Source organism: Harpia harpyja, chromosome 19 (genome assembly GCF_026419915.1).
Source record: "Harpia harpyja isolate bHarHar1 chromosome 19, bHarHar1 primary haplotype, whole genome shotgun sequence".
Taxonomy (NCBI): Eukaryota; Metazoa; Chordata; class Aves; order Accipitriformes; family Accipitridae; genus Harpia; species Harpia harpyja.
In genome coordinates, this window is record NC_068958.1 from 17,192,741 (window position 1) to 17,206,231 (window position 13,491).

The 13,491-nt window shown below is 48.0% G+C and overlaps 1 protein-coding gene across 1 annotated transcript in view; it reads right to left on the minus strand.

Annotated features, from left to right (window-relative positions):
* Positions 1-10,766, minus strand: part of PKP1 (plakophilin 1) — a 46,987-nt gene extending 36,221 nt beyond the window's left edge. The window contains exons 1-2 of the mRNA XM_052815763.1: positions 10,386-10,766; positions 3,061-3,161 (exon numbers count right to left, since the gene is read on the minus strand). Of these exons, the coding sequence (XP_052671723.1) occupies positions 3,061-3,161; positions 10,386-10,587 (303 nt within the window). The 5' untranslated portion in view covers positions 10,588-10,766. The remainder of the gene's footprint in view (positions 1-3,060; positions 3,162-10,385) is intronic.
* Positions 10,767-13,491: the final 2,725 nt, after the last annotated feature.

The following is a 13,491-nucleotide window of genomic DNA, read 5'->3' on the forward strand; positions in this document are numbered from 1 at the left end:
GAAGTGTTGACTGAGCCAGAGAGAGCTCTTCCTTCAGATCTATCATGTCTTTTGCTCTAATATTTGAACATCAGTATCATAAGGTCGGGAAGAAAACTCAGAACCAAAAAGCTTGAGATTTCCAAGAAGACACAAAACAAGACAGAACGAAGAAGTCAGGAATAATAGTTTTTAAGAGCTGTGGGTGAGACAGGATACCTCCTGTCATTTAGAGTCACCAGCTAAGGCAATCTAAAAGCAGTGCCTAAGTTGCAGGTGCTGTGGAGAAGCAACATGGACATGGATTGCCTGTTACACCTTTTTAACTCCAGAAGTATTAAGAGTAAGTAATTTTCCTGAACACTATACTTGGTCATTTCCCTGAAATACCTGAATTTGCCTGTGCATCTCAAAGGACTTTGTGACTTCTCAGAAACATTCACAGCACCAGCTCCAGCTGGAAAGAAGTCCAGCGATTTTTGTCTTCAAAAATAGATTTGCTTTATATTTGTTTTCATGTCTTACAGCCCAGGAATTACAAATAGGAAACATTTTTTTAGAATGTCTAGAACCTGCACAAACTTCAAACAGGTCCGTAGACAAAAGTTAAAGCTAACCCAAGCTGGAGTCTGGTTGTGTGTAAACCTTTAATACTTTTCTGGAAGAAGCAAAATGGAGGAGGTTCCTTGGTGTGGTTGGGGAATATGATGTCTGTTAAGCTTGTTAAGCAGATTTAGGCTTGAGGTTATACGTTCCAATGTGCCAATGGCACTTGGGACTCATCGCCCCTAACTGCAGTCACCTACCTGTTAGGTGACTGCTCCGATCCAGCTACCAGTGGAAGGAGATAGGCATCCAGAGGGCTGATTCATCCTGACCTGACAGATCTCCAAGATAGAGGAGATGAATCACCTCCTCATACCTCTCTCTTTGTTGGCTATGGGAGGAGTCTAGATGACTTGTTAAGACTAAATGGCTGATTTTCAGATGATAGACAGTTAGGTAAGACAAATTTTACTGTCAATCCTTCACAAGTCCCAGTCCCTTTTACAAACCTAGCCCAGGTCCTGAAGACCTTTACCAAAAATTTCTAGAATGAAAGGCTTGTAAGACACTTAGGTTTGGAGAAAGACCTTCCCTCATCAGTTAATGCAAAAGAGCCCTTCAGAGAAAAGCCATGAGCTGCATAAGTCCATGGTGAACCAGAAGTGACTGAACTGCTGTGTCCACAGTACTCTGTGGTATCTAATGGAGGCCCTGGTCTTTGTAATCATCTTGCAAGCTGTTCACCAGAAGACCACCATTGCTAGACTGAAAACCCCAGCAGCCAGTGTCATTGCTAACTACCCAGCATTTGTCCAGCTGTTGTAATGATTGGGAGGAAGATCAGGAATGAACAAAAATGAAACAATAATCCTCACACCATCAACACTAGCTGCAGTACCACCTTGCCAACATGAGCGTGAGCTGGAGGGGCAACTGCAGAGCTGGGGCTTAGCTTCCTCTCTCTTTAACACAAAAACCAGCTAGAAACTACTGGAATGGCTGGAACAGAGCAGTTTTGCTTAGACAAAACATGACAAACTCCATTCAGGAATCACGACAGACAAACAACAATATATCATTGGAACAAAACTTCACAATCATTTGACTTATGAAGCTCAGAGATTCCATCTCTGGCTCAGGAGGTCCCTCAGTTGCAAATTTCTGGTGGCCACAAAAACACTCTGGGATGCACCACTGACTGCTTACTATGCTTAGACCCTTCTGCAGGGGCCCATCACTGCCTTAATGATGGAGACAGGACACTTAGCTGGATGGACTTCTGCTCTGATCCATCATAGTCACCCTTTTGGTCTTAGACCAGGCAGAAACACCACTGGCTGGGATTTAACCAGCTCAGCAAAGGACATTGAAACAAGTCAACAGACAGTCTGTAAATCAAAATTCCAAAGACATGCCAGTGCTCCCAGTCCTTCCTACTGAACATGCAGTAGGCAGCAAACCCCATGATGCAAACCTAGCAAGTGACATCGCTGCCTTGAAGCAAGCATGCTACACCAAGGCCCTTAAGAAAGTCAACAGATAAATCTTTCTGAAGCTGAGGAATGCTGATGCTATGAACAGGCAGAGGATCTGGCAACTACCAGGAAAAGCTTCAACTTTCTGTCTGTGTGCTTGAAGCCAACATAAGCACCTTTCCTGGTTCAACCCTTTGATGGTTGACAGGGAGCTGTTTTACAGTCCCAGAGTTGTTTAAATGAGCCCTTTCTTTTCCCCATATTCAAATCCCAGATCTGTGAATTACTCCTTTCTACTTTATAGCTCATGAAAACCAAGGAAGAACAGAATACAGGTCTGAGGTGGAGAGGCAATATGAGCACAAGTTGTCCCAGTAGACAATGCAGCGTACCAAGAGTCTGTCACCAAGGACAAGACCAGGACCTCTGTGGGATGTATAAACTCAGCTTGCACAAAGACAAGTACTATCATCTCACCTGTGCTTTTTCTGGCAATCTGTAATATTTTCTCTAATAATCACTATGGGAGAAGTGGACCACCTCTTTTCCAAACTCAGAGAATCTCTGAAAAGGGTCTGCGCTAGCACTGAGATTGGGAATAGCAACACAGTTATAATACAAATCCCCTGATTATCACCACTCAACCACATTAATGTTGTTCACAGAGAAGTTTTGTACATGGAAACAAAAATGGAAACTGTTCCAGGTTAGCAATGGATGTGCTCCAGACTTGAACTGAGTTGTAAGAGTCTGAACCCATGACTGATCCTGCAGACAGCTTCAAATCTCTTGTGCCGTGTGGATATTAATCCTCCAAACCAAACTAAATCTTGTCCACACTAAAATCCCCAACCACATACAACATAGATATAGGGTCCTCAATCATCCTTTTCCATTGCATTGAATTACTTTCTAAGATAGCCATAGCCATGCATAATCTCTCTTGGGCAAGCTTCTGAAGTGCTATGACCTTGCTACATGACTACTCCTGCTAGAGGGTGCTTTCTGCACAGGTTACCTCAAGAGTATGCCACAGTTCCCAGATAAAAGAGTATCTTACCGGATATCCCCAGCTGCTGTTTCCCGTTTGGGTTTTGGCATAATAGCTGCCCCGGGATGTCCCGTAGCCATAACCATCAGCTAAACCATCGTACATGGACCCTGTAAATGGAAAAAGCATGGTCAGCAGGAGAAAGTGGTCCCAGCAGGCACCCTTTCAGAGCATAGCGCTCTTTTTTCCAGTGAGTTTAGTTACCAAAGAATAACAGTTAGAAACATTAACAGGAACATAGGAAAGACAAGCAGTAAGTTGAGCCCTTGCCATTGCAGGCAACTCATCGAAGATGTTCACTTCAGAAGAGCTCTTGGAAACTCCAGCCCTCAGACCACAAGCAACAGCCTAAGGTTTTCAGCACAAAAGACCAAGTGCCATAAAATCTGCAGGGGACAAGAGCAGGCAGGGTCAGACACCGGACCAATGTCTTAGGTATTTGCTATATGAGGGGAACTGGATGATATTTTGTGCTACACATCCCAGAAGGTCTGAACCTGGAACATAATTTCTTTATTCTGACTTGGAGGTAAACAAAATTTGCCTCTTCTCTGATAGCAAAACCCACCCCCGACCCTTTTGTCAGTCTGGCATTCCTGATCTGAATTCTAACAATCACATCAACACAAGCAGCCTGAGCAAGGCTTGCTAAATTCAATAAATAGTAAATAACAAACATGATGGATAAATGATGATCAAGTCTATTTAACACCCAGGGATCTGAAATAGTCAAACACTAAAAAAACCTAATTGCACTGCCTTAAATTTCAATTTCCAGTCTCTAAAAGATCACTCTGTGTATTTGTACTTTCTTTTGCTGAAAATGTATTAAGGTCCATCATTATTTTGGGGACTCTGGGGAGATATGTGAGACTAGGTCTCAGATACATTTTGTAAAGATGCAAATATCTTGGATCGGTAGGAACCCATCAGCCATTTCTACTGTTTCTCAGGGCTTTATTCAGAGTGTTTGGATTTACCTATACCAGCCCTATTAAAAGCTCTTCCAGCTGTCTCTCACCAGTAGCCCTTGGCAGTGCAATCTTTGGATCCCTCCTAAAAGTATTTTACTCAATGCTACATTCATCACTACAAGAAAAAACAAAGCGAGTAATTCTCTTTCCATGCTGGAATTCCCTTAACCCCCTTCAGACGGTCCAAAAAAGTTTAAGGTCATTTAAGTTTCATTTTCAAAAGTGCTCAATAATTGTGGCATCCCAAGTCCCGTTATGAGGAAGTGCAAACTCTACACTCCAATTAACTTACAGGGGAAGCTCTGAATGTCTAACGAACTACAAAATCAGGACTTACCTGTCTTAAGTTATGCACTTAAACTGGTGGGTAATGTCAGAAATATCCTAATCTCTCTGATTGTTTGATAAGACTCATCTCTTAGATAAACTGGATAAGCTCAACCACAAAGGCCCTGAAGCCACTCAGCTCTTCTACAGCCACTGATCCTTGGAATAAATCTAGTTTATTGCCTTGCCTGAGGCATCCAGAACCTGTTATGGTGATTTGGTTTGTGGCTAAAAATTCTTGCATTTTCTCAGGAAGATGATTCCTGTAGATGTGGTATAAATAATAAGATTTGCTTTCTATTGTCAACAAGAGAGGAGCAAGACTGCATGGATGGCAGCATCTGAAGAACATCACTGAATGCAGAATAAGCAACAGCAAAGTAGTTTCACAGACATGCACTTCTGCAGAAAACCACAGGATCTCATTTTCCACTCTAGAGCCTTGGTGGCCATTGTTCCCTATTAATATCTCTCCAGCCCTGTTTGCGTCATATATATTAAGTTGCACAGAACTTTCTGATAAGGCAAGGAAATGGCCATCAACATGCAATGGGAGATACAATTCAGCTGTGCCCTTCACCGTGTGCTTCCCTCTCCACCCTGGCTTTTCCCTGAAACTCCAGATCAGGACATTAGTGTTGGGCTTCAGCAGAAGCATGGCAGGGCTTGAAATGGTAAGTTTGGGCCAGCTCATTCACCAGGGGACAGAGTTAGCTAATAACAACAGTTCTGAGCACAAAGATAAAACAATCCCATGGTAACAGTTTCCTGGGAATTCTTTCTTACAATCAACCTCTTGTTCTGTGCAAACATCATGTAACTGCAGGCAGGAGCACCTAGGAGCATTTTCCTGATACCAAGTGAGTAGTTGGAAGAAAGGGTTTCTGGACATGACTCACAGGTTAATCTGACCAGTCGTCCCTGGGACCATGCTTTTCCTTTCAGGATCCATTCTTGCCATGCACTGCACTAAAGACTTCGGGGTTGAGTGAGGAGACACCAAAAATAAGCCAGTTTAGGCACATCTCTAATTTTCTTGTATAAATTCACCGCTACATGGCCAAATTCAAAAGACCAGGCCGTTTATGCAAGTTTATGTTCTTCAGTCATTGAAGAGTTGCCTTCACCTCCAAGAACTTGTATATAAGAGCTTATAAATATATAATTATATATTACCTCAAATGTTCAAGGCATTTTGAAGCTGCCTTGCTGGTTGGAGAAGGTGCTTCTCCTGCCACCACACAACTGTGATTTATTGCTTGGAGAGCTCAGTCTGAAGGCTAGGAAAAACCTGGGGATTTTCTGATGGAGGTGGCTAAAGCAAGCATCAATTTTGTTTAGTCCTGCAAGTTTAGACACTTCTCTGCCTGGTTCATCTTGAGAGCCAGCTTGGAGGTGTATCACCAGCCCTCAGGGAGAGGAAAGATATTCCTCTTTTCATCCACCTCAAGGGTAAAGACCATACAAGCTGGTCACAGGTCCTGACAATCTGGGATAAAAACAGACTACCTCCTGAAAAAAACATTTTGGCAGGGGGTGGAAATGCTCTTTGGGGAAGACGCCTCCCTGGTGCTTTTTTATAGCTATGTCCATAAGCCTGTGTCCCATTTGTTGTCATTCAAGCAGCTGTTTAGGTCTCTGAAGTGCCCACTTGCACTTGGACAAACAAAGAGCTACTGTATTAGTAGTAGATAACAGATGAGATAGAGACAGAAAAGACATGGATGAGAATCACTGAGATGAAGCACAGCCTCCCAGCAACGGTGGCTGTGGGCAGAAAATACCCCTGAGGGCTCTCAGGTGCTGACTGGGCTGTCGTAGGGACCCCTCTCTCCCACTCCCAAATTGTCATTCCCCCAAGGCATTTCCTTCAAAACCTGGTCAATCTAAAATCTCATTTAACTTCAGTGGACAGTTCACAAGGGTAAAAACTAACTACAACAGGTAAGAATGGCAAGATCTTGCACTTAATCACTGGGAGACCCACTACATGCTCACCTTGCATCCTCCACTCTATATCAGCTGTTATCAATCATTGCAGAGCAAACTAAGACTTCCATCTAACCCAATACACCTGTGCTTAATGAGTTATTTACGTTGTTCAAAGGCAACTTTACACCCCTTGAAGCTAAGAGACTGATGGCAAGGAGAAGAATTGTGTTAAAAGTGCCATTTTTCAAGCACAACAGTGAAAGACTTCAGCCAGACACATAAAGCTAACAGGGACCATTGTGGAAATGGATGTGTGTTAATAAATATTAATCTGTGGAAGGGAAAGGCAAGACAAGAACCAGTCACTGGTAGTGCAGGCTAGACAAGTTAAATAATAAACTATGCATGGCTTTAAAACAAGAAGGATGATTAAACATAGGAAAAACGTAGTAAGAGAAGAGGGCCTGTGGGAGGCACAAAGCAAAGCCTGGATGCCTCCTAGGAGAGAAGTGTTAGTGAAATCCCAGAAGTTGAGATTCTTGCAGGAATGACCAAACTTCATTTCTGCCTTCTGGCCTATGAGCTAAAGAGTTTTGGCATTTTTTCTATACCGATAATCTAAGGTTTGTGGAAGAGTGGATGGCTTTCACTGAATCATCTCATGCTGGGGGAAGGTTACAGAAGTCTTCAAAAGACTTACTATCTCCAAAATCTCCTCTTTCCTTCACATCAGAGTAATGAACCCCATTAGAGCTAGGTGGGATTTCTCCCTTCTCAGCCACAGCCAGCATAGCAAACCTCTAAATCACAGACAGTTGGATACAACACTCCTCAATTGGGTTTCCTCAGATCTTTGCTCCCTGCTATAGCCTGCCAGCCAGTGACGACTGTCTGGCAAAACTTTTCTTTAGCCAGAGGACTTTGCAGACTAGCACTGTTGGCTATGAGGAGCTGGTTCAGTTTGGCCTGGTCTTTTCTCCTGCTATGCCACTGAAATTCATTTTGCCACTGAAATTCATTTTCCCTGGAAATATGCATTACTTGCAAATTCAGAGGGAGCCATCCAGTTAGCTAGTCCCATGGTGAGAAGGGCAGATATGCCCTAGGGCAGACCCCACAGACCCAAAACCCAAGGAGGGCAGACTCCACAGACCCAAAACTCTGCAGCCGTCCTTGGAAATACCCATAGCTGCTGTGCTGAGAAAACGCCCCACTGTGGGTGCAGGATTATGCTGCTAGCAACTGGTTTCTGCTCACTGCCCTACGCTAATGCGCAGCAGTGTGAGCCCAGATGGATCATCTTGCCCTGCTGTGGCTTGTGCACATATTGGGTGACACCAGATCTTCAGAGAGTGGCCACAATGCCTTGATCTGCTGGACACAAAATAACCAACTCATTTTATGTATCCATCAATTAGCAGGACATTGAGGGAACATCTGTCGACCCTCTAAAGAAACTCCAGTTATGGGATACAACAATGCCCATCCCTGCAACTTGCAAGAGGGGTCCATGTTGATGCTCTCCATCCTACATACACAGGCGCATGCGTTGCTGAAGCTGGGGGAAGCTCTGCACTGTGCTTCAGCTCCTGCTCAAACCAGAGATGAAAATGCAACAACAGATGGCTGGACCTGGACCAACACCTAACCAGAAGCACGCAGGAAACTGTCTGGGTGCAGAGGGAACAAAGCATTCAAAAATTTATCAAGGGGCTTTGTGAATTCCCCAGCTTGTGCTGCCTTTGAGAAGCATCTCTGAGAAATCATGGGGGGATGCAGGTAGCTGATGTTGGAGGAGCATTTGAACAGGCAGACATCCACCCCCCACAGACCCATGCAGTCTGTTTGTAGGAAACATTAATGCTTCTCATTAGGTCTGCTTAGCTAACGTTTGGACCTACATCAGTAAAAATCAATATTTGAAATTTTTGCCTGACCCTCTCAGGCTTCAGCCCAGGAGAAAACCCCAAGAACAAATGGCAACTTCTTGCCCTTCTGGGATTCTGTCCAGAAATGCACTGAGACAGCAGCTGCCAGGGTGAATCAGCCATCAGGACCTTCGTGCTGGCCAACCTCCCTGCAGTGGGAACGGGACGGCCTCAGCCCTGTGTTTGGAGGCATCTCCTGGGAGCTGGACGTGACTCAGCTTCCCTGGGACACAGAAACCAGAGCTGCACACTTCCACGCAATTCCCATTCCTAGACATTTCCAAAAGTGTCTGGAGGAGGGGTTTAGCTTCAGCCTGTTGAGCAGAGACGGGCAGCTTGGGAATTTGCTTTTTTTTTTCCTTTCCCAGAGGCTTCACCTGGGCTTCTCTCGAAGTGGAATAATCCCTCTCTGCCTCCCTTTTTTCCTGCCTATGGGAAGCAGTGGGAGATATCTCTCTGCCTCCTTCCCCTTGAAATAGCCCTCCATTGGAAAGGGAGGCTGGCAGTGCCCCAGTCCCTATCCAGAGCCTCTTGTCTCATCCTGGTTTGTATTTTATTTTGTCAGGTCTGGCACCTTAAGCAATAAACCCTCCTGAGGTAGGAGGACATTTGCATCTTCCATTTTGGTGGCAGAAGAAAGCTCTCCTTGCCCCATCCCCCACCCACCCCCTGGAGTCTATGTCCACAAACACACAAAAAAAGAGAAAGCAGAGATTTGTTCCTGGCGGTGCCCATCACAGGTCACTATACACATGGCATCCACCGTGAAGCTGCTCTATTCCCTCCATCGCAGCAATTGCAATGCATACAGCCAGGATGGCGCCTACAGGAGCACCACCTCCACTTTCCACCCAGCAGCCTAGTGCCACCTGGATTCTCTTGGTAAACCAGCCCAAAACGTGTGTCTGGACCATGACACCTCACCAGTGCTGGATTCAGCCTCATGATCCAACTTGGAAAAGCTGCCAGGCAAGCCATAGTCCCTGAAAGAGGTGGCAGAGACCAGCCCAGCTCATCCAGCTTTCCGGCAAACACCCCTCTACATGCTGCTCACTCTGGACGTGGCTGAACAGTTCAGGCCCAGCCCTGGCACCCCCTTCTCCCCAAAAGCCTCGGGCTTTCCTCTTCCCGGTGAACTCAGCCAGGCCAGTGAGCTCGCTGCAGCTGCTGGTAAAAACACCTCTGAGAGCCAGGAGGTTTTGCACTGTGGCTGTTGCAGCCCTCTGGGTTTGCAGCTCCCAGCTGGGGAAAGCTGGGGTTTACCTCCAAATCAGCCTTCTCCAGATGCAAGGACGGTGAAGAAAACCATATGCCAAGCCTTGACCCAAAGAGGAAGATATTCCAGTAGGAAACCTGGCTCCAGGACTCAGCTGATTGCTTGCTTTCTGTAGCACAGACTCAGTGCATGGAGGTGGACCGGCTGCCCAGAACCCTACACCCCTTTCTACCCATCTGCAAAATGGAGGGGGCTGCAAAGCATCCCCACTGAACCAATGCAAGCCACTGTGGTGAGAAAAGGACATCTCTCCTCCTAACTCATCTCCTTCCTACCACTCACAACGGGGTGTCCCGGAGGCTCCCACACTTCTCAGTCTGCAAATGGGAGACGTGTTGGGAGCTTCAGAGGTGAATCCCAAGCTCAGGTTTGCGTCCTGTGTAGGCAGAGCTGCCTGCTCTCCACCTTCCACAATGCTCAGGAGACAGCCGAGCCTCGGCTTGTGGCCAGCTCCCGGCCCCATGGCATGGTGGAAGAGCAATGCTATTAGCTTTGGCCATCCACAGGAGGGCATGGGTCTGGTGGAGGATTCCAACCATAGGGGCACTCGCAGAGGAAGGATTTGCAAAGGTTAGGCAGCTACCCCAGCTTTAGAGCCAGGGAACAAATGGTTAATAGCACCACACTAAAATGTCCAAGTGCCTCAGGGATGTGGAGCAGTACAGCACTCCCAGGAGATCAGCTCCACCAGGGAGGGGGTCGATGCATCCAGCTCCACGTCTTGTCCTAACTCTTCCATCCAGTGCAAGAGACCTCAGCATCCCCTGCCCGGGGTAACCCGCGAAAGATGTGAACTGGTCTGTCCCCCACAAACAAAACCCCACAAAAGCACCCCATAGCATCTGCTCTGTCCCCAGCGGGGACCCCCTTGCTGTCCAGAGCATGGTGGGATTTTACCTCGGTTGGAGTGGCCCACGCTCGACGACACAGACGACTTTTGCTTCTGCCGCTTCACCGTCATCATCACTTGCTCTTGGACACGCTGTTTTCCTGTGCCCTTAGTTTTCAGCTTGTGGTCCGAGGGCAGAGCCAGAGTGGAGCTGGCCTGGTCTTGGAAACACTCATGCGCCAACGCTGTTTTCAGTGGAAAGAGAAGCATGGCTGCAAGCAGACCGTGGGGCTGCGGGGGAGAGGGGGCTGCACTTCACCTGACTGCACACAACACAAGGCGACAGCAAACGCGTCTCGTGCTGGGGTTAATCTCCCGAACCCCTCCTTGCCATACGTCCCCCGGCCGAGGGTGTCTCAGGGCTCCTGCTCCTGTCTCAGCTCCCCGGCGTGTGAGCAGGCACACCCTCTGCCAGACTGGATATACAGCCCTGCCTGCACACACCCACGCGCTCCCCGCCGCGGCTCGCTCGCAGCCCCCACGCCGCCGCTGCAGGGCACGTGGCTCTCTGCTGCCCTTGCCCCAAACCTGCCTCCCCCAGCCTGTGGAGAAACGGGTGGGTCGAGGGGGTGTGTGGGTACTAATGGGGAGCGGGCAAAGCTTGAGGCGTGAAGGTTGGGGATGGACATCACTGTCCCCTTCACTGTGAAGGGCTCATGGGTGAGGCTTTGTGGTCTGGGTAGGAAACGGTGCTCTTCAGCAGCTGGAGGCTGGAGGATCTCACACGCAGCCTCCTCATCTTTTATTTTATTATTCCCCTTAGTCTAAACTGGATCAAAATTGTGTCTCAGTTCCAAGAGCCTGGGGACACCCCTGCTAGCATTGCATACACCATGGGTCAGAGGAGCAACACTGCCCGCAGTGCCCATTCCTACCTGGGTGTCCAGCCATCATCCTGCTGAGATGCTCCTGGGTCAATGTGTCCAGATCCCCATTTGCAAAAACTTCCTCTGCCTGCACAAGTTGCAAAACCACCCTGCTGAGCCCAGGACTGCAGGGTCGCCTGCAGAGCACCTAAAGTAGGGGTCATGGAAGGTCCTGCTGACTGCAGGGTGCTGCTGCGTCCATGGGGGTGAGAACTCTTCTCAAAGGGGGTCCCACTTTTTGCAGGGACAACCCTATGGAGAAATCAGGGCAGCCACCAGGCAAAGAGTTGGGGCAATCTTTGCAAATAACTTGGGGTAACATGGAGAAAAATAAGACTTTTAGAAAGCAGAATAGAAGATAAAATGGCTGTACAAGAAATGACATGCCAGGTTATGAATTTGAGCAAAGAATTTTCTCTCTGCCAAGCCACACTGCAGCAACTCGTTTGCAGAGAACCAAACACCTTGGTGCTGGTGTGACCAGTTTCAGGTCACAGCAAGCACTGACAAAGCTGCCAAGCCACAAGAGGCTGATACAGGAGAAGAGGCACAAACCCCATCAGGTGGGAGGCCAAGAGGAGGGTGCCCAGGGCAGAGGCTTCCTGAGCCCCCCAGGACTGGGTCCTGGGTGCTTGTGTCAGCACACAGCCCGGAGAAGGGCCATGAGGAGCAAGCACCTCCACACTGCTAGATGGAGGGTGCTGTAGTGGAGAGGACTTGTGGGGTTTCTCTCTGGTGGGAATCATATGCGCCCAGGGTCTGGCTGCCCACAGGCCTGGTGCTTTCAGCTCCCAGATGCTTGGTCCCTCCTTGAAAGCAGCAGGAAAGCACTTTATTTCATTCCCATTCATCAGGTTTCGTGTTTCCTCGGTGGCTTGTGAGCATGCAGGTGCCATATTTTGTATTTCGTAGGAATAAGAGCAGTATCAGAAAGCACAGGGCATGCTGCTGGGGAAGATGAATGTTGTGCACCTTCCTCTTCTGGTGCTCCAGGATTCTCCGCCAGTGAAATGCAACAGCAGAAACCCAAGCTTTGTTAAGGAGGCACAGGACTAGAGCAACCAGAGGGTAATTACCTTTGGTCCCCCCTCCTCCACTTCCTGACACCTCACCCAGGGGATGCAGTGGCTTCACTCTGCTCCATCACTCAACCAGCCTGGACATTTAAACCATGCCCAAGTAAGGCCAGCCAGGATGAGGGACGAGTGCTGTCCAAGACCGGGTGGATGATGCCCAGTGAGATGGAGGAGGATTTTCTGTTGCTCCTGTGCATTCACAGAGTGGGGACTTCTAGTCCGGGTAGTGAACAGCAAAGCAATACCTGGGTGTTGTTTTGCTCTGTCCTACTTGTTTCTCCTGAAAGCTTGTTATCGATGCCAAATGATGTTTTCGCAAATCAATGACAGGCTGTCAGCGTCAGATGGCTTCTGCACAACAAAGTGCCCAGCTCTTGCAAACCTGTAATGTCATTTGCCCCGCGGCAAGGAACAGCCCTCACCCTGTCCCCGCATGGGAGAGCCAAGTGTTTATCACATCCCGTCATTTGCTGGCGGATAATACAAATGTTACGCTCTGGCATCTGCCCTGTTTCATAACTTGCCCAAAATGCTGAGCTGGGCTGCGGAGCTGGGGACGGGGAGCTTACAGAGGCTTTCAAGAAACAACAGTTTCTTCAGGCGAGTTTGCATGGTCTAGCCCAAGGGAGGGAATCTCCCGTTTTTTTTGCAACAGGCTCCAAATCCAGCTCTAAACCAGCAGAAGGTAGTTAAATAAAGGAGTTTATTGCACCTCTATGCAAACTGCTGTTTCTGCTCTGAATCACGGGCTCGGGATGCTTACTTAGCAGGGCATGGTGAGTGTCATCCCCAGCAAGCCCGGCATAGCACCGGCGCAGCAGCAGAGCTTGCATCTACCAGCGCCTCAAGCAAATTCCCTGTCTGCCTTTCTGTCTGGAGCTCACAGGCAGCAGCGGGGGAAGGCTGAAGGGGAAACAAAACCAGTGCCGAATTTGGTGTGCAATCAGCAAAAGATTGGAAGCTTAAAAAAAAATGAAAATAAATAGGCAACCGGTGATTTGAGGGAGACGAGGGCCTTCGCTGTGGTCCAACGGCTGCATGTGCGCACAGCAAGCATCGCATGGCGATGCCGTGAATCACCACTCCGCACCCCACACAGGGACACGCCTTGTGCATCTGGCCTCTTCAAAGCATTTTTGTACGAGTTCCTGGGATTCCTGCCAACTCACTGA